Source organism: Phascolarctos cinereus, unplaced genomic scaffold (genome assembly GCF_003287225.1).
Source record: "Phascolarctos cinereus isolate Bilbo 61053 unplaced genomic scaffold, phaCin_HiC Scaffold_5;HRSCAF=322, whole genome shotgun sequence".
Lineage (NCBI taxonomy): Eukaryota > Metazoa > Chordata > Mammalia > Diprotodontia > Phascolarctidae > Phascolarctos > Phascolarctos cinereus.
This window is the reverse complement of record NW_027555958.1, coordinates 246887007-246909970: the sequence shown is the minus strand read 5'-3', so window position 1 is coordinate 246909970 and position 22964 is coordinate 246887007. Positions and strand designations below refer to the sequence as shown.

The 22964-nt window shown below is 48.7% G+C and overlaps 1 protein-coding gene across 4 annotated transcripts; it reads right to left on the bottom strand.

Moving 5' to 3' along the window:
- Positions 1–338: 338 nt before the first annotated feature.
- On the bottom strand, positions 339–22959 carry EHMT2 (euchromatic histone lysine methyltransferase 2). 4 transcript variants are annotated; one of them, XM_020974301.2, is made up of 28 exons: positions 22263–22959; positions 21548–21617; positions 21018–21236; positions 20639–20910; positions 20452–20536; positions 20250–20317; positions 17294–17449; positions 16724–16882; positions 16506–16650; positions 16294–16395; positions 15805–15953; positions 15385–15528; positions 14979–15214; positions 14375–14557; positions 14093–14175; positions 13887–13993; positions 12666–12788; positions 12097–12198; positions 11399–11503; positions 10921–11075; positions 10611–10778; positions 10368–10512; positions 9986–10063; positions 9411–9526; positions 8917–9003; positions 2188–2266; positions 1841–2016; positions 339–1027 (listed from the first exon to the last, which is right to left on the bottom strand). In XM_020974301.2, the coding sequence occupies exons 1-28, from the start codon at positions 22536–22538 to the stop codon at positions 847–849; spliced, it is 3969 nt and encodes a 1322-aa protein (XP_020829960.1). In that variant the 5' UTR covers positions 22539–22959; the 3' UTR covers positions 339–846. The 4 variants fall into 4 exon arrangements, with proteins under 4 accessions (XP_020829960.1, XP_020829961.1, XP_078011590.1 ...); XM_020974302.1 differs by having other exon boundaries at positions 16506–16620; positions 22263–22958; XM_078155464.1 differs by lacking the exons at positions 20639–20910; positions 21548–21617; positions 22263–22959 and having other exon boundaries at positions 21018–21089.
- Positions 22960–22964: the final 5 nt, after the last annotated feature.

Sequence of the window (22964 nt, the reverse complement as noted above, 5' to 3'; positions counted from 1 at the left end):
GCTGAAACTGGGGCTAGGCTCTGGGCAACCTGACCTTAAACAATACTCGGAGCCTCTTCAAAAATCGATGTAAATTAATACAGTTCTATTCCAGTAAGAGGTTTGAATAATCTGTCTCAGAGATCAAGGCTCACCTTCTATCCCACAGGAGTCTAACCATATCTTGATACTCCCAAATCTTTTTTTCTCCAACTCAATGGCTCTTTTTCTTTTTTCTATAATTTCTTGGATTCTCCCATAACCGATATCTGTCCACCCTCCTTCCTCCTCTTCCCAGGCAGCAGGGTACCTTATCTGGTACCTTGCCCCACTCCACCCCTTACTAAGACTAAGACAGCTTATAACGAAACCAAAACATTTATTGAGAAAAAAAAAATTGTCAGGGAGTGGGGTGATGACGGTCAAGTGATATGGGGGAGGAAGCAATGTTCAGGGTGGGAGAGCACAGATTGCCCTTGACTTTCTGGGGAGGTGAGGCTGCTGCTGCAGACACACCCCAGTTGGGTGCTCAGATCCCCAAAGATGCCCTTTCTTTAATCCAATTGCGGGTGTGTGTGTGTGTCTGTCTGTCTCTCTCTGATAGGTAGTGGGGAATACAAAGGAGGTCACTTTTGTCTCAAAGTGGGGAACTGGGTCTGGGAATCAATCATTATGGCAGAACAGGACACCATCATTCCTTGCTGATGGGGAAGAGTATCCCAGTTTCAAAACAGGTGATACAAATGAACAGGAATGGCTTGGGACAGTGTGTGGGCAGGAAAAAGGCAGCTAGTTCTGAGAGGTGAGAACAATTCCCAGGAGAAGAAACTCTGTGAGGAAGCCCCCCAGAAGTCACTGGATCTGGGGTCAGGAACTGAGGGAGGGCAAGGACCCAAGGTCAGCAATCAGTTCTGGGTGGGGATCCAGACGGGCCAGGCGGCTCTGCTCCAGGGCAATGGCCTCTGCTGAGTGCTTGCATTTTTCAGAGCCACACTGACAGGTGAAATACTTGCTCTTAATGTCCCAGAAGCGGTCACCATAGTCAAACCTGCCAGGAAGATCAGGGGAACTTGGGATCTAGACCTCAAGTCTTCCCGGGTTTTTAATCTGCCTACCTACCCGCCCGAGAAGCTTTCGCCCCAGCTTTCATCCTCTTTGGCCACTTTTTAGGGACTCAAGCTCTGGCTAACTAGGCCCAAGCCTCATGTTAAACCCAACCCAAGATTGGAGACAGCAGCAAATATAAACCTTTAGGGGGCAAGGAGAGGGGTGTAACAGGGAGCTCTTTGCCTGTCACTTGGGAGATTCTGAGAGAATGCCAGAGTACCTGAGGAACCCTCTGAGGGCTAGCAGAGAGCACATTAGGGTCATAGGACCATACAATGTAGAGTTCAAAAGGACCTTAGAGATAATTTAGTCCAGGGATCCTTAAATTGTTTTGTGTTGTGGGCAACTTTGACAGTCTATAGAAACATATTACTACAGGTTTGTTGCCTACATTCATAATTGAAAGAGATGGTAAATTTCAGTACAGGTTAAGTGTAAATAAAGATGTCATTTCTTCCCCCCATCCAAATCCATCTATCCACAAACCCCACAGGTTAAAACCCATGATCTGGCCCCAAATCCTCATTTTAGAGCTGGGATGTGACAACTTTCCCAAAGTCATACAAGTAGAAAGGTGGCAGAGCTTACTGTGGGATTTGGATGCTATTCCTGGAACCCAGGCCTCCTGGGCCCCACACTTCCCCTCCCTCACATTGTCTCCCCCGACTCTTTAGGGACTACACCTGGCTGCCTCATTAAAGATCCAGTTGCCCACCCTTCCAGCCACCCCAGGGAACCCTTGCATCCCCCTCACCCTAGCTCCTCGCCCGTCCGGATGTCTCGAGAACTGAAGAAGGCAATTCGGGGGAACCTGAGGTCTTGGTGCAGCATGAAGACTCGAACTGGGATGATGTTAGGGTCACACAAATGATTGATAAAACGGCTGATGTTGCCATAGTATCGGGCATCAATGCAGTACACCTCTCCATCCTGGAGAAAATGTGGATTGGTTACCTCCCCTATCTCACTCCTTGCTACTGGGCCGAAGTCTCAACGTAGTTATTGATGCTGCATCATTTCTTGCTGACCCAACTCAAGATTTAAGGGAGGCACTGGAGAGGAAACAGGTTAAGGCCTCCCCCCTCATCCCAATCTACTCACTTTGTTGTCCAGGTCAAAGAGGTAAGAATCATCTTCTCGAACATCTGCCTCAGCATCTGAGATCAGTTCCCCAACATACCTAATCCAGTAGGGGGAAGAGAGGAGTTCTGAGAGGGATACAGAGGAGGGTAAGTTTGTCCACAGGTCCCCACATACTACACACTCTAATCCCCACTTCTAACCTTTTGTGACTTATTCTTGCACTATCCTTTTCAATTTCTCTGAAGGACTCTGTCCCCACTCCAAATCTGTCATCCTTCCTAACCTCACCTCACCCATCCTCATTCCTGCAGTGGTTCAGATACTAGGTACTATTGGGAGCCCCAGATCATTGTGGGATGTTATGATTATAAACACTTGTGTTGAGATGCTTGCCTTCTCAACGAGGGTGGGTGGGCAGGAAGAAAGGGAGAGAATTCAGAACCCAAAGTTTTAAAAACAAATGTTAAAAATTGTTTTTACCTGCAATTGGGAAATAAGATATACCGGCAATGGGGTATAGAAATCTATCCTGCCCTACAGGAAAATAGGAAGGGGAGGGGATGATAGAAGGGAGGGCAGATTAGGGAAGGGGTATTCAGAATGTATGCCATCTTGGGGTGGGGGGAGGGGAGAGATGGGGAGAAAATTTGGAACTGAAGATCTTGTGGAAGTGAATATTGAAAATTAAAAATTAATTAAAAAGAAAAAAAAAGAAAAGAAACACTTCTGTTGGGCTATTAAAATGGGTAATATTGGATGGGTGTAGGTCAGGGGTGGGGAACCTACAGCCTTGAGGCCACATGTGGCCCTCTAGGTCCTCAGGTGCAGCCCTTTGACTGAATCCAAAACACACTTGGATTCAAAGGGCCACAATTGAGAACCTGCAGTGCCACATGTGGCCTCGAGGCTGCAGGTTCCCCACTCCTGTGGCAGGGCATTTCAGGTAGGGTGAACGTCCTAAGCCAAGGCATATTTAGGATACAAATAGGCTAATTTTATATCTATCTCCTCTCTCCATTCATTCTACTGCCATCATCCTACTTACTGTTCAATCAGTACACATTTATTAAGTGCCCACTTATGTGCCAAGTACTGTGCTGGGGATAGAAAAAAGGCAAAAGACAATCTTTACCTTTGAGAAGCTCACAGTTTAAGGGACCTCAAGAGCACCAGCCTGCACAGCTTCAATAGCTAGCTAAAGCCTTATTTTCTCTGTCCTCTAATCCATCCTTCACACTGCTACCAGAGTATTTCTTACACACAGATCTGTTCAAAAGCTTCCTGGGCCTCTTACTGCTTAATGAGTAAAGTTTAAATTCCTTGTTTGGCATTCAGTAAGTATATGTCTGTATCCACACATGTATGTATATAGTTATATTTAGTCACTTTAGAATGTAAACTCACTGCAGGAGTGAGGTTTGTTTTATTCTTCATACATGTATCCCTAGAACTTAGAATAGCACCAGGCATAGCTTAATGAGTATTTGTTGACTGACTGATTTAGGTCCTTCACAATCTGGTACCACTCTCCCTTTACAGCCTTATGTCATATCAGCCTCTCCCCATCCTACCTTTACAGTACATTCCTATGTTCCAGTCAGTCTGGAACTGCTCTCTGTCCCCATATCCCACTATCACTTTTGCTCCTGTTACATCCTACAAAAAGAAATGTTCTCCTTCCACCAACAGACTTTGCCTACTCATTTATTGATTTATTTTTTAAGGCAATTGGGGTTAAGTGACTTGCCCAGGGTTACAAAGCTAGTAAGTGTCAAGTGTTTGGTCTGAAGTCAGATTTGAACTCAGGTCCTCCTGACTTCAGGGCTGGTGCTTTATCCACTGCACCACCTAGCTGCCCCCTACTCATTCATTTTTTTGACCAGACCTATGATTTCATGGGAGTGGGGAACCTTTTCAGCATCTCCTCTGCACCTTAAGACGTTATGGTCTTATACAGAGCTGCCTGGGGGACACTGAGAGGTATAGTCTGGGGTCAAAGATGAGATCTGAATCCTGGCCTTTAGCTCTCATTACATAACACTAGTGGGCTTTTATTCATCCTTTATTTTAAATTTCATTTTCTCAGCTTGTACCCTCCCTTCCATTGGGGGAAAAAAATAAAAGTTAAGACCCTTGTAATAAATAGTTATAGTCAAACAAAACAAATTCTTGAAGTGGCCATATCCAAAACTGCCTATCTCATTCTGCATCTTGAGTCTATCACCTGTCAGCATTTACCTATCCTTCCAACTTAAATGTTACCCCCCTCTATGAAGCCTTCCTTGATCTCCCTGGTCAGTAACCCTACAAGGCACTTCTAATGTACTTCTACAATACTGCCAATTAGAATTCTGTGTTTATGCCCTACCTCCTTGTCAGACTTTAGAATTCATGAAGGATGGGAATGTAGGTGTATAACAGATGTTAACTGAATTTATTGTTTAATTGAGTAGAATAAGAACAAGGAAGTAATGGGGTAGGGGGAGCTTAACGGCATAGCGAGTGAATATAGACTATAGCAACCTTGAATGCCAAGTTAAGTGAGGGGTTCCTCAATACTTTTGAGCAAGACAGTGATATGACAGACAAGTTAATAGTGATGCTTTGGGAAGACAGTGTTGGCTGACTGGATTAATGGAATTAATCTAGTAGTATGTTTAGAATAGATTTTTAAGTGGAGGAGAGACTACAGGAAGATAAATCAGCTAGGAAATCATGGTAAATACTTTATGATTGAGCTACGTTTAGAAGCTGGACATGGCAGGCGGCAGTGGAGGAAGAAAAGAAAAAACAGATGTAAGAGATCGAAGGACAATTTGCAGGACTTGGAGACTGACTACTGGATGTGATGGAGGGGCAGCTAGGTGGCACAGTGGATAAAACACTGGCCCTGAAGTCAGGAGGACCTAAGTTCAAATCTGGCCTCCGACCAAACACTTGACACTTACTAGCTGTGTGACCCTGGGCAAGTCACTTAACCCCAACTGCCTTAAAAAAAAGAAAGAAGGCAGGACTCCAAGGTGACTGAGGTTTGGGATCTAGGCAACTAGGAGGTCACTCTTAGAGAGAAGATGATGAGGAGTTTGGTATATTGATGAATATGAAGTGCTGTTGGAACATTAAAGTGGAAACTTGTAGTAGAAAGCTGAAGATGTAAGACTGAAGGTCAGGAGAGAGGTTAGGATTAAAAATGTAGATTTGGGAGATGACAGTAGAGGCCATGACAGCATGACAATAGATGAGGTCTGAAGGGGAGAAGAAAGGGGAAAGATGTGTGTGTGCAGAGAGGGAAGAGTGAGACAAAAGAAGATGAACAGCTAAGCTCTGAGGAAAGAACTACCTTTCAGGGGTAGGATGAGGAAGAAGAGTCAGGGAATGATAGAGAAAGAAAGAATGCTAAGGAGTGGCATCAGAAGGATCAGAAGATGATGTCATGAAGGCCAAAGGAGGAGAGTATTCAGTAGGAATGAGTGGTCAACAGCATCACGTGCTGGGGAGATGATAAAAATTAAGGGGAATGGGGACAACTAGGTGATGCCGTGGACTGAGCACTGGCCCTGGAATCAGGAGGACCTGAGTTCAAATCTAGCCTCTGACAGTTACTAGCTACATGACCCTGGGCAAGTCACTTAACCCTGACTGCCTTTAAAAAAAAAAGATTAAGAGGGATGAAGACTTTTTAAAGGACTTTTAAAAGAGTGAATATGGTGGATAAGATTACTAGTGACCTCTGTGAGAATGGTTTTGGTTTTCTGGTAGGGGTAAAAGCCAGGCTGCAAGTGGTTAAGGAGAATTGGGCACGATAAAGTGGAAGCACTGGCTATAAAGATGACTCTCTGGAGAAGCTAGAACATTAAATGGGGAGATTAAAGGGTTGTGAAACCAGGATAGTAGAGTAGCAGGAAGTTAAGGCAGCCGAGCTCCTGTCTACAACTGCTCCTAATAGATCTATAAAATTCACCAGCCTGAATCCTGATGGAGAAATCCAGAAAAAGTTACAATGCATCATTCATCTGGACCAGGTTGGCATAGGGAGACAGAGAGATCTGTAGACACTGGGAACAGGGTCAGAACAGGGGCAACTGTCACAAATGGAAGACTCCAATGTCCAAGGACAGGCTGCACATCACCACAAAAGGAGACTGCATACCCATATTGGGGCACTGTCACAAGGACAGGTGCCAACTGACAGCTTTGTTGGACCAGCCTAGACCTTCCTTCCAGAAGTGCGATAGAGCCTTCCCCTAACATTTAGTCCAAAGTCAGGAAATGGGCTTGAAGAATGAGAGAGAAAAAAAAAAAAGAACCGCACCATAAATAGCTATTATGGTGGAAGAGATGAAGCAAGAGTTTAAAAAAAAGAGTTAAAGATATTTTTATAAAAATGGAATGAAAATCTTGAGGAAAAAAATTAGAAAAAGAAATGAAAGCTACAGAAAAAAGAATTGGAAAGGGAATTAACACTGTGGCACAAGAAGTACAAAACCTCCCCCAATAGACCAAACAGAAGCCAATGACTTTATGAAGCAATGAGAAATATTAAAACAAAGTCAAAAGACTGAAAAAAAAAAAGGGGGGGGTAAGAAAATGCAAAGTATCTCATAGCAAAAACAACTGACCTGGAAATAGATCAAGGAGAAGAAAATTAAAGAATCACTAGACTATGTGAACACCAAGACCAAAAAAGGGCCAATGACATTCTACTTCAAGAAATCTTTCAACTGCTTATCTCTCTTAGAACCAAAGAGCAAAGTGCAAATAAAAAGAATCCATCAGTCACCTCCTGAAAGAAAGCCCCAAATGAAAACTGCTAGGAACCTCCTGGGTCAAAGAAAAAATCCTGGAAACAGGAAGAAAGGACACAAAATACTGAGGAGCCCTAGAGTCAGAATCACACACAATTTAGCAACCACCACTATAAGGCAGGAAACTTGGAATATAATATTCCAGAAGGTGGAAGATATGGCTTTTCAGCCAAGAATAACTTACCCAGAAAACTGAGTAAAATTTTACAGGGGGAAAAAAATGAACTAGATTTCCAAGCATTCCTGATAAAGAGAGGAGCTGAAGAGAAACTCATTAGTTCAAACACAAGAGTGAAGAGAAGCATAAAAAAACATAAACATGAATGAACAATGATAAAAGCCGAAACAAAGATAAACTGCTTACATTTAGATATGGGGAACTGGTAAGATCATCTTCTCCAAGGTACCAAGGTACGAAGATAGACATCTATAAGGGCACGGGGGGGGGGGGGGAATAGGTAATGGCTTACACTTGAATCTTATAGTCATCAGAACTTATCTGGAAGCAAGAATACACACATACAAAGCTGGGTACATAAATCCATTTTGCTCAATAGGAAAACAGGAGGAGAGGGGTGGGGAAAGGACGGGAATGAGGGAATGCCCACAACTGAGGAACAGGGTGAACAAATTACGGGAATACTGTTGTATGTGAACTCTTATCAGCGTAATAACCAATCAAGATTCCAGAGGATTAATAATGAAACATGCTGCCTACCTCCAGATACAGAGGTGAATGACTCAGAATGCAGAATGAGACTAATTCTTTTTGGACATGGCCAACATCCAACTTATTTTGATTGACTATACATGCTGGTAATGGATTTTGTTTTTCTCATGTTCTCAACTGGGAGGAGAGTTGAGGTGAGAGGGTGAGAAGGTAGATCTTGGTGGATTAAAACAAATAAAATATTTGTTTTTTAAAAAGGGAAAAGATATAGGACAGTAGTTTGAAAGTGCCATTCAAATATTTTTAAAAAGGAGGGGAGGGGAGAAGACTCAAACCAGAGACTGAAGACACTGAAGACTGAAAGCATGATAGAAGATCAGGTAAGAGTTAGGGGACCATGATGTAGGACAGGGTGTCACCGGGTAGGACCATGAGTTTAGGTGGACAGATTTCAACTTGAAAAAGTGAGGGTGGATGAAGAGACATGGGGTGGCAAGTTAGGAAGGTGAGGCAGCTCAGAATAGGACGATTTTTATTTTCTTATTAAAGCACTTAGTGAAATTGTCTGTTCAGAGAGCGAGGGGACTGGAGACTGGGAAGGTGTGTAATAACAGTAGTGCAAAGTATACTAGGGAATTAAAAGTAGGTGAATAACAGGACTGGTGAGTAAGTAACAGCAAGGGAAGAGGTGAAAACAGCACAAATTCATAGTGAGCAGTTTTCTCCTAGAGATATCTATGTGTGGACATATGTTTAGGGGAAGGGGCTCTTGTTTGGAATTTTGAGGACCCAATTCAAATTTTACCCCTCCCCCTTTACTATTTTTGTGACTATGACCAAGTCACTTAATCTCTGAGCCTATTTCCTTATCTGTACAATGAGGAGGTTGGATTAGATGACCTCTAAAGCCACTTTCACCCCTATCTAAAGCTGTAATCCAAGCTCAATTTTTTTTTTCTAGGCCTGTGATTTCACGGCTGTAGGGAATGCCTTTTGCGAAAATTTTTTCCACCAATGCAGGTCAGCAACTATTCTGTAATTTAGTTTTCTAAATGGTGCTTGAGGGCACTAAGAGGTTTAAGTAATTTGTTCAGGGTCACAAAGTTAGTATGTATCAAGGGGTAAGACCTGACACCAGGCCATCTTGACTCAAGTCTAGCCTTCTATCCACACATCAGATAGCCTCTCCTTTTTATTGCACCAAAAAGTCCCAGCCCTTGCCCTCCTCAAACCCTTCCACACTCCCTTGTGGGCGGTCCCCAGCACACTCACTCGCAGATGAAGGTACCCTGGGGAATGGTCTGCAATGCACGGACACCCCAACCCATCTTGGCGGTACGGTAGAGCTGTAGCCGAACCCTGGAGGGTGGGGAGAAGGGAAAAGGCATGGAGTGTTGTGACAGGGGGATGGACAGGAAGACATCCAGGGCAAAGACAGAAAGAGGATTCTAGATTTAGAGCTGAAGTAAAGTGTCTTTCTCAAGGTCACTCAGAAGCAACTCCCATTCATAGGTGGGATTTGAACCCAGGTCCTCTGACTCCCAAAATCCAGTACTTTTTCCATTGTATCTCTCAGAGGGACCTCCCAAGGAGAAAAATATGGGAAGGTGTGTCATGGGGAGGGAAGAGAGAGCCCTAGGACCAAAGGGTGCCCCACTATTCACACTTCACTCAAGAGGCAAGGCTAAAACTGCAGTAGGGAATTAAGGATGCCTGGGTCCCCAGGGTCCGGAAGGAGTGGGCGGCTGAAAGGCAGGCATCCTCACTTGATACCACTCTGTACCACTCGATTCTTGCAGCTTCTCCAGCAGGCGCAGGCCTGGTTACATTCAAAGATCAGGGGGGGCTCAATCTTATTAAACTCCTGAAGCAGACGTCCATCCTGGTTCCAGAGGAAAAGGGGAGAGGTGAGAAGAGACAGTGGTATTGATGGCAGACCACTTGTTGTTCTTCCTTCCCAATCTTTCATCCCATCCCATGGGAAGGGGCTAGTTGAGGGGGAAGGGGGAGGGGGAGGGGAGGGGGAGGAAGAGGAGGAGGAGAAGGGCATGTTGGTATAAGAAGCAGGACAAATACAGGGCCATTTGAAGGTTATCTGCATATATCAACAAAAATGGCAGTTTCCTAACAAATGTTCTCTGTTGCCCTTGGTTTGGGATCGGGGAAGGGGAGAGAGAATCCCCATGAAGGGAAGACTTCCTCCTCTCTGAGCCCCCTCTGTCCTGGACAGCTCCTCCTCCTTAGGAAGGGATAGAAAATGAACACTGGAAGTTGGGGGGAGGACTCCTCCCAGGGACATGAGGGCTCTTTAGAAAATGAGGGGGTCGGGAAGCTCACTCACCTTGTCGTACCAACACCGTATACTGAGCTGGCCACAGAGACAGTTGGAACTCGAGCAGTCATCCACGCAGGTGCAGTGCTAGGAGTGAGGACACTGGGGTCATAATCCTCTAAGTCCAGGACCCAGGTGTCCTGCCCTCCAGCCTCTAGAACGCTCCCCCTCCACAGCCCAGAGCCCTCATTCTGTCAGAGATCATCAGGCTTTTGTCTACATGGCATGGGAGCAACGCTTTGGGTAGAGCTGTCAGGAGTTCGCAATGGGACTGGGCTAAGAGGGTGCCCTCTGACACTACTGGAGGTGAATCAGGAAACTGGCTAAGGATCTCTGAAATGTTAGACTTAGGATATCAAGAAGTCTGGGGGATCTTTCCCAACCCACTCACCTGCAGGTGTGTGATGTTTCGGTCAATATTCATAGTTGAAGTTTCACAGTTCTCAGAAATGTATTTGTAATCTTCTGGGCACGGCTCCCCATCCACTCCATTGACACAGGGGATTGGCACGTTCTCATAACCTCGAGCTACGTCTCTAGGGGGAAGAGAAGCAATATGGCTGAGGGGATGAGACCCCACCCAGACCCTTTTGGGGGAGCAATTAAATGGACAGGTGACTCTAGGAACCCCCACCTGCAAATGATCTTTTCTGTCCGCAGTACTCGGTTACCCACACCAAGGCGAAGCTTTCGGTTGAGCTGCAGGGCCACCCAGACATCTGAGCGCTCAGGGGTCAGGTCCCATGCCGTATCTCCTTCTTTGTTCCGTAACTCTGGATCTGCACCCCGGGACAGGAAAAGCCTGAAGGGGTAGAACAAGGAAAGCAGTAAGGAATATGCGGCAGGAGCCAATGAGAGAAGCAGAAGAGGGATGGACAGAAGGGAAGAGAAGAGGAAGAATGGGGAACCCAGGGCACAGGCTCTGGGGTGTGGGAGATGCTCACAGCACACAGTCGTGGTAACTCTCTCGAGCAGCGATATGTAAGGGTGTGTCGCCATGATAGTTGACTGCATGGAGGTCACAGCGGGCATTCAGTAGGACCTCGGCAATAGCAGCACTGCCTGTGAAGGATGCCCAGTGCAAACAGATGTTCTCTTCCTGAGGACAAGGGAAAGATATAGGAGTTGGTTCAGGATATCTGGTCCCCAAGGCTCAGTTAAAGTGAAAAAAACAAAAACAAACAATGACCAATCACCCGCTAGGCACTGGAGAAGTTCAAAGATTAAATAAGACTTAGTTCCTGCCATCGTGGGGCTTATTGGTGTAGTATAGGAATCTGAAATGAATAAGGGTAAAACCAATACCCAATAGCATATTACTAAGTCAGGGAGGTACAAAATGAAGAAATGTGAGATATCCAAGGATTCCAAGATATCATCCTACTTTGCTCCACCCTTGGGTACCCACATGTTTTCTCTTACATTGTCAGTGAGGGTAACATCTGCTCCTCGGGTCAACAGCATCCGAATAACTTCAATATGTTTATGTTCAGCTGCCCAAATAATGGGTGTCCAGCCCCCATTATCCTGGAAGGAGTAAAAAGAGGCAGGTAAGTGTTGGGGCCCAGTCACGTCTCCTATAGCAGTATCTGGTTAAAAAGAGAGGCATGGGTTTCCCCTTCTCTCAGAGCCTCCCCTTCTCAGAGAAAGACACACACACACACACACACACACACACTCTCTCTCTCTCTTGGAGAGACACAGAAAAACACAAACAGGGAAGGAGAGAAGTGCAAGAGAGATGGGACATGGGAGACAGAGGTTGGGAGAGGAGCAATCTAGGGGGAGAATGAGACAGTATGGGAGAGACTAGTGATGGATACCAACAAAGACAAAGCACAACACAGGAAGGCAGGGAGAGATACATGGGCTGGAGGTGGGGCTTAGGCAGTAAGTGGCACCAGAGAAGAGACAGTGACAGGCAGAGACAGAGAACAAGTCACTACCGTGCAGGAAAAAGAGAGTCAAAGAAGAACAGAGATGGGAGAATGAATGACAAAAAGAGCATACACAAAAAGGTGAAGGGAGAGAGGCAGCAACTGGAGACACAGAAACACTCAGAACAATTAAAAGACAAAGACGGGGAACAGAGGCGAGGGGGAGAACCACAGGTCACTGACCTGAGCATTTACATCCACCTGGCCAGTGCTGAGCAGCAGGCTGACCATCTCCAGGTTGCCAATCTTAGCTGCGTGGTGAAGACAAGTAGAACCATCTTCCTCCTGGGAAGACAAGTGCACACAGACCTTTAATACCCCAAGCAGAGGTGCTCACATTTTTTTTTTGAGGAGAGGGGGGAGCTTGGACAAGGCAGGGAGACACAGTTCCCCTCTGGCAGCCCAGTGAAACCTATGGACTCCTCAGAATGATGTTTTTAACTATTTGAAGGAGGGGCAGCTAGGTGGCACAGTGGCCTTGGAGTCAGGAGGACCTGATTCAAATTCGGCCTCAGACACTTGACACTTACAAAAAATATTTGAAGGAAATGTTAAATTTCAGTTAGGGGCTACTAAAAATAAAGATGCAATTTTTTTTTCTCATCCAAGTTTACAGAGCCCTTGCCCCCAAGGAACACACACAGCTACCTCCTGTTCTTTCTCCTTCACCTTATCTATAACCCCTTGCCACATCTCCCACTGCACCACTCAGACCAGTACAACTGTGCCCACCAGCCAGCTGAGGTGCCCACCTTGCTATAGACACAGCCTCCTCGCTGTACCATGTATCGAGCGGCTTCCACGTGGTTGTTGGCCACAGCCTCCATCAGAGGGGTCCGTTGCAGCTTATCCACAGCATTGATATTTGCTCCAGCCTGGCAGGTAGGAAAAAGGGTTAGTTAGTCAACAAGCCTCTATTGAGCAATAATTATACGCCAGGCACTGAGAATACAAAGAAAGACAAAAAAAGGGTCCCTTCCCGAAGAAGCTTCTATTTTAATGGGGGAAGACGACATGCAAATAACTTGGTACATACTAGCTACGTACAGGGTAGGTGAAAGGTAATCTTGGCGGTAAGGAATTAGCATCTAGAGGGACCAGGAAGGGTGTCCTGTAGAAGGTGGGATCTGAGCTGAGTCTTAAAGGAGGCCAGGGAAGCTAAGAGATGGAGATGATGGGGCAGAATACTCTGTACCTAGGCGACAGGCAGTGCAAAGCCATGGAATAAGGAGTTGGAGTGTGTACAGAGCAGCACATAAGACAGTATAGCTAGATCATACAGTGGGTGGGACAGAGTACAGTGTAAGATGGGGAAGACAGATAGAAAAGGAGCAGATTGGGGAATGGCTTTAAATGCGAAAGAGAGGACCTTATAGTTGATCTTGGAGCTACTGGGGTGACATGGTCAGAGCTGTGGCTCGGGAAGATCACTTTGGAGGCTGAATGGAGGATGGATCGTAGTGAGGAGAGACTTGAGGCAGGAAGACCAAGAAGAAGGCTATTGCAATAGTCCAGGTGAGAGGCAGTGAGGGCCTGAACTAGGACGGTGTCTGTGTGAGTGGTGAGAAGGGGATGGGCATAAAAGGTACTGGTAAGGTAGAAATGACAACGTGGGGGGTGTGTGTGTGTGTGTGTGTGTGTGTGTGTGTGTGTGTGTGTGTGTGTGTGTGTGTGTGTGTGTGTGTGTGTGTGTGTGTGTGTGTGTGTGTGTGTGTGTGTGTGTGTGTGTGTGCGCGCGCGCGCATGTAGGGGTATTCCAGGAGAGAGTGGGAACTGGAACAGGGCAGGGGGGACAAAAGGAGATGGGCCAGGGAAATGACGGCTGAGGGCTGGAAGAGATGGTCAAATAAGGATGAGGGCCTCCCTCAGTGACTAGGATGAAGGGGAGACAGTGGGAGGAGAGGCCCTGGATCCTAAATTCTGTGGGCAAGGAAAGGGGACCGTCAGACACCGAAGGCCTGGCCTGCTCTTACCTGCAGGAGCACATGGCAGATCTCAACAGAGCCCTTTTGTGCGGCTGCATGCAGGGGTGTGCGCTTGCTCTGCTGGTCACTTTGGAAGTTGGGGTCCAGGTTGTCCACTATGGGCGGGGGGGGGGAAGAGTGTCATTCACAGAGAGAGACTGAGGGAGAGGGACAGATGGACAGAGAGAGAACCTTGGGCTGGGGTGGACACTCACAGAGCATTAGGACGACCTTTTGCAGCTCCCCCTGCTTCACAGACAGGTACAACTGCCGGGGATGAAAGCGAAGCTTCTTCCTTCTGCCAGGGGGAGAGGGAGAGGGGAAGGGGATGGAACAGGGAGACTTAAGAGCTTAACACCCTGAGTCCCTCATCAAACGCCTCTTCCTTGAGACACCATTCTTTTACTCATCCTTAAGTATGAGTCTACTAAAAAAAGATCCCTCTCCCTTCAGAGACCCAGCTATCTGTGCATCCGCCAGCCATTAGTTTCTCTCACCGCTCGGACTCCTGGATGACTAGTGCCTTTTCCAGGGCTTCTCTGCCTGGGCCAGCCCCTAGACCTACAGCTGAGAGGATATTGCCATTGGGCAATGCCAGGGAAGGGCCTGAGCTGTCGATGGTATCAGCCAGTGGGTCGCAGAGGGGGCGTCTTGGTTCTCCATGACCTCGCATCCTGGCGCTGGGGAAACAGAAGAGGTGTGGGGAGACGGGCTCTTATGTCCCAGGGAGGGAAAAAAGACTAGGGAAAGGGAAAAGACTCTCATATCCCAGGGAAAGGATGAGAAGGAAGGAAGGAAAGAAGGAAAGAAAGGAAGGAAGAAAGAAAAGGACAAGGAGGGAAGGAAGGAAAGGGGAAACGAAAGGGGAAGAAGAGGTACAGCAGAAAAGACAGAGGAAGGGGGAGAGAGGGGAGGGAAAGAGCATGGAAAGGTAAAGGAAGGTATGAAAGGACAAGGGGAGGGAATGGGGAGAGAAAAGTAAGAGAACGTGAGATAAAGAGGTAAGGGTTTAAAAGGTAAGTAGAAATGGAAATGAAAGATAATAGGTGAAGAAGAGCCTACAAAGGGAGAGGGCTCTTTTTTTCTGGGGGGGAGGGGTACCTGGGCTGGGAAGTGTCGGCCCGTCCAGGGGCATCCTGGGCAGGGGGTGGGGGGACAGGAGCAGCAGTGCCAGGAGGTGGGGCCACCCCATCACTCCGGGCAATTGTCACCTCCTGGGCCTCAGAAGCGTCCTCCCCACAGTGGGGGCAGAAAACCATCCCATTCAGCTGGGACACGCAGGCTTTGTGGAATCGATGGGCCACTCGGAAATCAGGGTGACACTCCAAGAATGTGCCCTTGTTGGGGGGGGGATTGGGGCAACGGTATTAGGACCCAAATAAATGACCCAGCTTCATGGTTCCCTCCAACTCCTCCCTCCCCATGGAGGTCTGGTCGTCTGCCCAGCAACCTCCCTCCCCTACCCTGTCCTGGGGATTTGCATAGCCCTACCAATATCCCTCCTCACCGCTGTACAAAAATAGCCACAGCCTGGGCAGCAGTGATGCTTGACCATCCGGGCTCGATGTGTCTCGCAGAGGACCATCAGAGCTACTCTGCTCGAAGGCCTCATTGTTTCCCGCTTTTGGATTCCTGCACTACAGCCCGACAGCTGGAGGACAGGGTGTGAGCAGAGGAGCGGCAGACGAAAAAAGACGAGGAACAGTTAAGGCATAGAAGCGGAAAAGACAAGCTGAGGATCCCATTATTTCCCTGTTACTCTTCCCCAGTTTTCCCCCAGCCCACCCACACTCCCTACCCTCCCACCCACTGGATATCCACCAGAACTCACAGTTAGAAAGGACTTGAAAGATCCGACTCATAACTAGCTATCTGCTGTCATTACCTCCCACCCCGTTCTCTGTCTTCCCTGTGAGTCCAGACCCACCTCTCCATCCACGCTCTCTGTGGCCATGCACTTGTGCCCAGCCCTCTCGCTGATCCGGTCAATCTTTGGAGCCTCCATGCGGCAGCTGCACAGGGGTAACTCCTCAAACCCCCGCTCCGTCTCCAGGGATGATGTGTCATTTGACACCCCTCGGGGCAAAGGGATGCAGAAAGACAAAAAGTCATAGGGAGACCCAGACATTACTTCTGCCCCCCAACTCCCTTCATCTTACTGGCTGGTTTTTTCATCCAGTTAGGATCAGTGACTGTACCCTTCCCTTTCTCTGCCCAACTAATCTACCCAATAGATCAAAACTGCTCTTAAAAAAAAAAACAACAAAAAATTTAATCCCATCCCTTCCAGTAACAGGAACTCTCTTCTTCTGCCACCATTGGTTATGCTGTGATTGCTAGTCTTGAGTTATTACTCTTACCCTTAGCTTATCCCACCCAAGGCTCCCTGAATCAGCTCCCCCATTTTCCCAATTACCAGCATGGTTGGGAGAAAGGTTCCCCTCGCTGGGTAGCTCCAGAGACCCCAGAGGCACCTCTATATACTCACTGGGGCCAGAGGGACCAACACCATTCACCCCTAGTACAGAGGGAGAGAAAGAGATGAAAAGTTGGGGGAAACCAAGGCAGGGATGTGTATGTGAGGAGAACAAGGATTTGGGGGGACAGGAACTTAATCTGGATTATTACCCCGCTGCTCCTTGGCACGTGGTGTTTCCCGCTTTCGACGTTTTCTGGTGGGCTTCACCCAAGGACTGTCCTTCCGCCATTTTTTCTTGGCTTTTCGTCGACCACTAGAACCACTCTGATGAGGGGGAGGGGGAAGAATCGGAACCTGGGTATGCAAGTTTATCTTCTCTGTTCCTAAGCCTAGACTTCCTTTACAGACCCTGATATCCGACCCTTACCCTATCGGACTGATTGCCAGACTCCTCATCTTCTTCCTCCTCCTCTTCCTCCTCCTCCTCTTCTTCCTCCTCCTCTTCCTCCTCCTCCTCTTCTTCTTCTTCCTCCTCCTCCTCCTCTTCTTCTTCACTCAACTGCTCAGCCAAGACCTCTGCCTCAGACTAGAAAGGGAGAAGAAGATGGGGCTGTGGGAGGGTGACCCTCAGATCAAAGGTCTTGTCCTTTGGGTGATATGGTGGGGAGTCTGATGGGGAGGCAGTCCTCTCCCTTGGGGAGCTCTCAACTGGACAAGTCAATACAGAAACAGGACAACTGTGACATCAGGGCTCAGGGAAATGTGTGTAAACCTGCATGTGTGTACAGGTAGTTTTGTCTGGTAAATCAGGGAAGCATTCCTGGTAGGTAAGTATGAAATGATGGTTGGAGGAACAAAAGAGACAGAGTCAGCAAAGAAAAGATTAGGCACAATACACAGACTCTCTAAAGCCTCTAAGGCTAGAGAGGCATCATAAATGATGGCAAGAAGCTGGTGGTAGGGAGGTCACCTCACCCCAGACCCAGCTGCTCCTTACCTTACTGTCTGAGTCAATTCGCTCATCCACAGAGTATGAGTCATAGTACAAACTGAAGCCTTCTCCTACATCTGTATCCCAGTCTTCCATGGCCTCCTGGTTTTCCTTCTCCAGGGCCATGTCCTCAGACCCCCCAGCAGGCCCCAGCTCTTCCAACTGGGAAATAAAGAGTTCCCCTTCCATGAAGATTTCCAGATCCCATCAGCTAAAAGTGTTCTCTCCCTCCTTCCATGTTCCTAGAGTGATACTTTGTCAAGATATCTCCTTTGCCTTTATCAACTTCTATCTTATGATATATTTGTGTGTATATCAACCAACCAACCAACATTTCCTAAGTGCTAGGCACTGTGCTAGATGCTGAGAATATAAAGAATGAAACAATCCCTACTCTAAAGGAAATTATATTCTACCTGGAGGAGATACGTGTGTAGACACACACACATAGGCACAAACAATACAAGGCAGTCGGAAGGAGGGCACTAGCATTTGGGGAAATCAGAAAAGGGTGAAGGTGGTGATTGAGCTGTAAGGTGGAGTGGAGGAAACTGAACAAAGCAAAGTGAGGAGACTGGAGATGGGGTGTCAAGTGTGAGAAGAGAAAAGGCCAGTTTGGCTGTATCTTAGAGCGTGGAAAGGGAACCTTACTGTACATTACTGAAGGCAGGTTAGGGCCAGGTTATGAAGAACTTTAAAAACTCAAAGGGGCATATTTTATCCTAGAGGCAATAGGGAGCCACAGGAGTTTACTGAGTAGGGAAGTGACATCATTCATACTCCTACCACTCTCTCCTACTTCACCCGTTTCACTGGATGAAGTGGCCTTACTCCTTACTAAGGTTAACCCTTCTACTTGTTCAAGAGATCCCATTCCACCCTGTCTCTTACAACAGATTGCCTCCTCTGTCATCCCCACTCTTTCACTTCAATCTCTCACTGGCTACTGGCTTCTCTATTAACCACAAACATGCCCATGTCTCCTCTATCCTGAAAAACACCCTCACTTGATCTTTCTATCCCCACTATCATCTTGTATCTCTTCTGCCTCTTGTGGCTAAATTCCTTAAAAAAGTCATCTATAATAGGTTCCTCCTCTTTCTCTCCTCTGTCTTTTTAATCCCTCAAAATACAGTATCCCACCTTATTATTCCACAGAAACTGACGCTACTAATGATCTATCTCATAGCTGCCAATCCAGCGGCCTTTTCTCCATCCTCATTCTCCTTAACCTCTCTGCAGCCTTTGACAACGCTAATCACTCTGTCCTCCTTGATATTCTCTTCAAGTTTTCTGGACACCACTTTCTCCTGGTTCTCATTCTACCTATCTGGATACACCTCTGTATGTTACTCTCAGGTGTCCCTCAAGGTTCTGTCCCAGGTCCTCTTTCTTTCTATATACTACCTTACCTGGTTCACCTTTACTTGGTTACCTAATTAACTCCTATGGATTTAATTACCATCTCTATGAGGATGTCAACCTCAAATCTACCTATCCTGCCCTAATCCCCCTGTTGACCTCCAATCTCACATCTCCAACTCTTTCAGACATTCTGACCTGGATGTCAGGTAGACATCTTAAAATCAATATGTCCAAAATGGAACTCATTACATTTCCCCCAAACCACATCTCCCCTCTCTCCCCTTTCCTATTACTGTAGAAGGCAACACCATCTTCCTAGTTCCTCAGGCTTGAAACCTAGGAGTCATCCTGGATTGCTCACTATCTCTCACGTCCAATCTGTTGCCAAGCCTGTCAATTTCACCTTTGCAACCTGCTGCCCCCTTCTCGGACACTGTCACTATGATAACATAGGACCTCATCACCTCATGTCTAGGTACTTACAACAGTCTACTGATGAGTCGGCCTGCCTCAAGTCGTTCCCCACTCCAATACATCCTCTATTTAGCCACTAAAGTGATTTTCCTAAAGTGTAGGTCTGATCATGTCATCCTCCTACTCAATAAACTCCAGTGGCTTCCTACTGCCTCCAGGCTTAAATATAAAATGCTCTGTTTGACATTCAAAAAAATTTTTTTTAAGGCAATCGGGGTTAAATGACTTGCCCAGGGTCACACAGCTAGCAAGTGTCAAGTGTTTGAGGCCGGATTTGAACTCAGGTCCTCCTGACTCCAGGGCCAGTGCTCTATCCACTGTGCCACCTAGCTGCCCCTGTTTGACATTCAAAGCCCTTTATAACCTAAGGTATGAGTCTTTTTATTCTCTACTCTGAAACTCATACTCTTTGATCCAGTGACCCTGGCCTCCTGGCTGTTCTACAAACAAAACACTGCATCTCTGGGCTCTGGGCATTTTCTCTGGCTGTCCCCCAGGCCAAGAATGCTTTTCCTCCTTGGCTCTAATGACCTTTGGTTTCCTTTAAGTCCCAACTAAAATTCCATCTTTTATTGGAAGCCTTACCCAACCCTCTTAATTCCAGTGCCCTCCCCATTAATTATTTTCTATTAATCCTGCACATAGCTTGCTATGTATATATTTGTGTGCATGTTGTCTCCCTCATTAGATTGTAAGCTCCTTGAGGGCAAGGACTATTTTTTGCCTGTTTTTGTATCCCCAGCATTTAGCACAGGGCCTGATATATAGTAGGAGCTTAATAAATGTTGATTGATTGATAGACGTGGTTAAATCTCCTAAACACTAAGTTTCTCAATAGCAGAAACTATCTTTCTCCTTTGTATCACCTTGTGTACCTTGCCCTTAGAAGGCACCTTAGTGTGTTGAATATTAGAGACCTGTCCCACCCAAGAGTCAGCATCTCTCCCCTCCCCACCCTTACTCCAGCTGAGCCGTCCTGTCGGCAAATTCCTTCTCTAAGGAACTAAAATATTCTATTTCTACACCTCTCTCCTTTTCAGTACTTGTTTTTCTCTCAAAGAGGCTGTCATTCTGTTCTTAGCTCCCTTACTGCCCCTTGGTCCTGTCCCTGATGCAGCCTTACCAAGCCATGGGGTCCTCTCTTGTGGGGGCCTCCACTTCCCAAGTCCAGCTTCCTCCTTTTGGCAATGTCTGGAATTAAAGAGGTCAAGTAAGGTTCTTCTCCTCAAACCTCAGCAAGATTTTTGATGCCCCAGACCAAAGTTAACTGTTGTCCCAATGGCATGGGTGAGAAAGATGCTAGAATCTATGGTTGAAGGATATACCTGTTCCCATATCCCCAACTGAGTGAAGATCATCACTCATTCGAAAATGCTGAACTTCAGGGGGGCGTTTCTCAGGAACTGGAGGCTGGGGAATACACAGAAAGGAAGATAAGACTCCCCTTTTCCCCCCAGCTCCCTCTCCTTATTATAAGATATACTTCTTCCCTTCCCTGCATATGTCCTTTACCTGTCCATTCCCTGGTTTGGACATGGTTTTTCGAGCTCGGTGGACCTTGGGCTTCCCTTCAGGGCTGGTAGGGGTTGGGGTAGGGGTGGGGGTAGGGGCAGGCTCAGGCCCAGCTCCAGCCCCTTGTGCCCCAGGCATGCTCAACAGCCGCATGGCTAAACTCTGGACTGAGGGAGGTGATTTCCCGGCCCCTGTCATGGTAATCTTCGCCCGGCTTGGGCAGGCGCTGCCCCCTTTGCTGGGGGACGAGGGAAAGGACTTAGTGGCATGGCCTGGACAACACGGTTGGGAGAGAGAGGAGGGAAAATGGTATGACCTGAGAGCCCAGTTCTCCCTGCTCCTTGAATTCCCCAGTCTCAAGCCCTCCCAACCTCCTTACCTAACAACATCCTACCACTGTGGATGCCCTCATCTCCCTCTGGACTCTCTGGCTCATCACCAATGAGGGGTGTGGACCCCACTGGGGTGTCAGCACCCTCATCCCCTACAGTCACTGTGACTGAGGCAGGAGATGAGGGGCCAGTGGGTTCCACAGACTCTGGATGGTCCTGGGGTGGGGTCTCCTCTCCAGGAGACTTATCTCCTGAGGAGCTGAGACCTAAGAAGATAAGAGAAAGATTGAGGAGTGAGCTGAGATGAGAGAGACAGGGACAGGGACAAAGACAGAGACAGGGATGGACAGACAGAGGGACACACACAGACACACACATGGCTGGGGAACAGGATTCCTTCCAGGAAGGAGGGAGGAAAGGAATCTACGGGCAAAGGTAGCTTACCATCCTGCCAGGTTATTGGAAAGGGTCACTTCCAGAGAGAAAAAAGAAGGGGGTATTGGGAACAAGGCTACTTTCTCAATAGGAAAGAAGAGGGGGCTGGGGGACAGACATCCTGTATACACTGCATGCTTACCTCTTTCTGCAGTTCCCCGAGGTTCTTTCTCCAGCAGCAGCGCCCCCCCCATCTCACCAGGGGCCTCCCCCTGCGAGGGGAGACAAGGGGTAGGGGGACTGGTCAACCCGGCTGGGGGCAGAGGAACCCAGGACGCCTGGGTCCGGGCGGAAGAGAGCAGGCTTCGCCCCCTCCCCCGGCCCCGATGGGTTGCCCCTCGCCCTCTGCCTCGGCTCCCAGGAAGTGGCCCTCGCCCTCTCCCCCGGGCCCGAAGAGACCCCCTCCCCCTCGGTAGCCCCCGCATCCCGGGAACAGAAAGGAGGGGAGGGGGCGTGGCCAACGCGCCCCGGCCCCGCCCCCTCCTCCCGGGTGCACGAGACGCTCCCCCTTTGTCCCCGGAGCCGCGGGGGCCCCGCGCGACGCCCCCCCCGGCACCCACTCCCCCCCAGCTTGGCGGTCTGCCCCGCGCACCCCGTGCGCGTGCCCCTGGGACCCCGGCTCCATCCGCCCATTCGGGGGTAGCCAGCGGCTGCACGCGCACCTCCGTGCCCGCTTCCCCCGCCTCCCATCCCCTGGTCCCCTCCCCGGCCCCCGGCGCTGGCCCCCCGGCTTGTTGCAAGCCCGGCTCGGGCCCCCCGGCCCCGTTGCACCCCCGGAGCATTGCACGAGTGCGCGCTTCCCCCGGGCGCGCGCGCGGGCGGGCATGCACCCGCCTCCCCCCCCTCCCCTTCCGCACCTCGGCGGCCGCCGCCGCTGCAGCTCCCGCCGCCGCCGCCATAGCCGCTCGCGCGGGGGGCCCAGGAGGCGCGCGGCCGCCCGGGTCACGTGGGCCAGGGGGGATGGGGGAGTTGTGGAAGGAGGGAGGAGGAAGAGAACCCTTAAAGGAGCCGTGGCCCATTCCATTGCCATTTTCCTGGGACAGGAGCCCCGAGGGCTGCGGAGGATGCCTGGGAGGGTTCTGGCGGGGGCGCCTCGGAGGCCACTGCGATCTGGCCGCCCTGGCCTTTACCATGGGGGGGCGAGCGCGGGCGCTCCGCCGGAGTGCAGGGACGGGGGCGGGGGCCGCCTCTGTGGTGCAAGTCTATTGCCCAATAACCCCGGAGCCGAGGTTCCTCAGGTCTGGGCGTCCCGGCAAGAGGCAGGACCGTGCCTCTGCCTCTGATCTCGGTCCGGGCTGAAGCTGGAGAGAAGCCTTTGCCCCTGGAGGTGGGTGGGGATGGGGGTACTCCGAGACGCTCCTCCCCTTTACCTAGGGCTTTTACTCCCGGCTCTTATTGTGAGTAACTAGGGCTTAATTAAAGACTACTCCAGTCCCGCCCGGCCGGCCACCGGTCCCTCCGAGAACTTAACACAATCACAATTTCGCTAATGACATCACGACCAGAAGAAGCGCAGACGCCGCTTTCCCAGCACGGAGGGCCGCGCCGCCTCAGCCGTC

Excerpts from the sequence above, each read along its gene's own strand:
- EHMT2 (XM_020974301.2), bottom strand. The coding sequence starts at position 22,538 with ATGGTAAAGGCCAGGGCGGCCAGATCGCAGTGGCCTCCGAGGCGCCCC. Across the intron at positions 20,911-21,017 it reads CAGTGGTAGGATGTTGTTAG|GCCATGCCACTAAGTCCTTT; the intron begins GTAAGGAGGTTG and ends CGTGTTGTCCAG. Across the intron at positions 1,028-1,840 it reads CGGACGGGCGAGGAGCTAGG|GTTTGACTATGGTGACCGCT; the intron begins GTGAGGGGGATG and ends TCTTCCTGGCAG.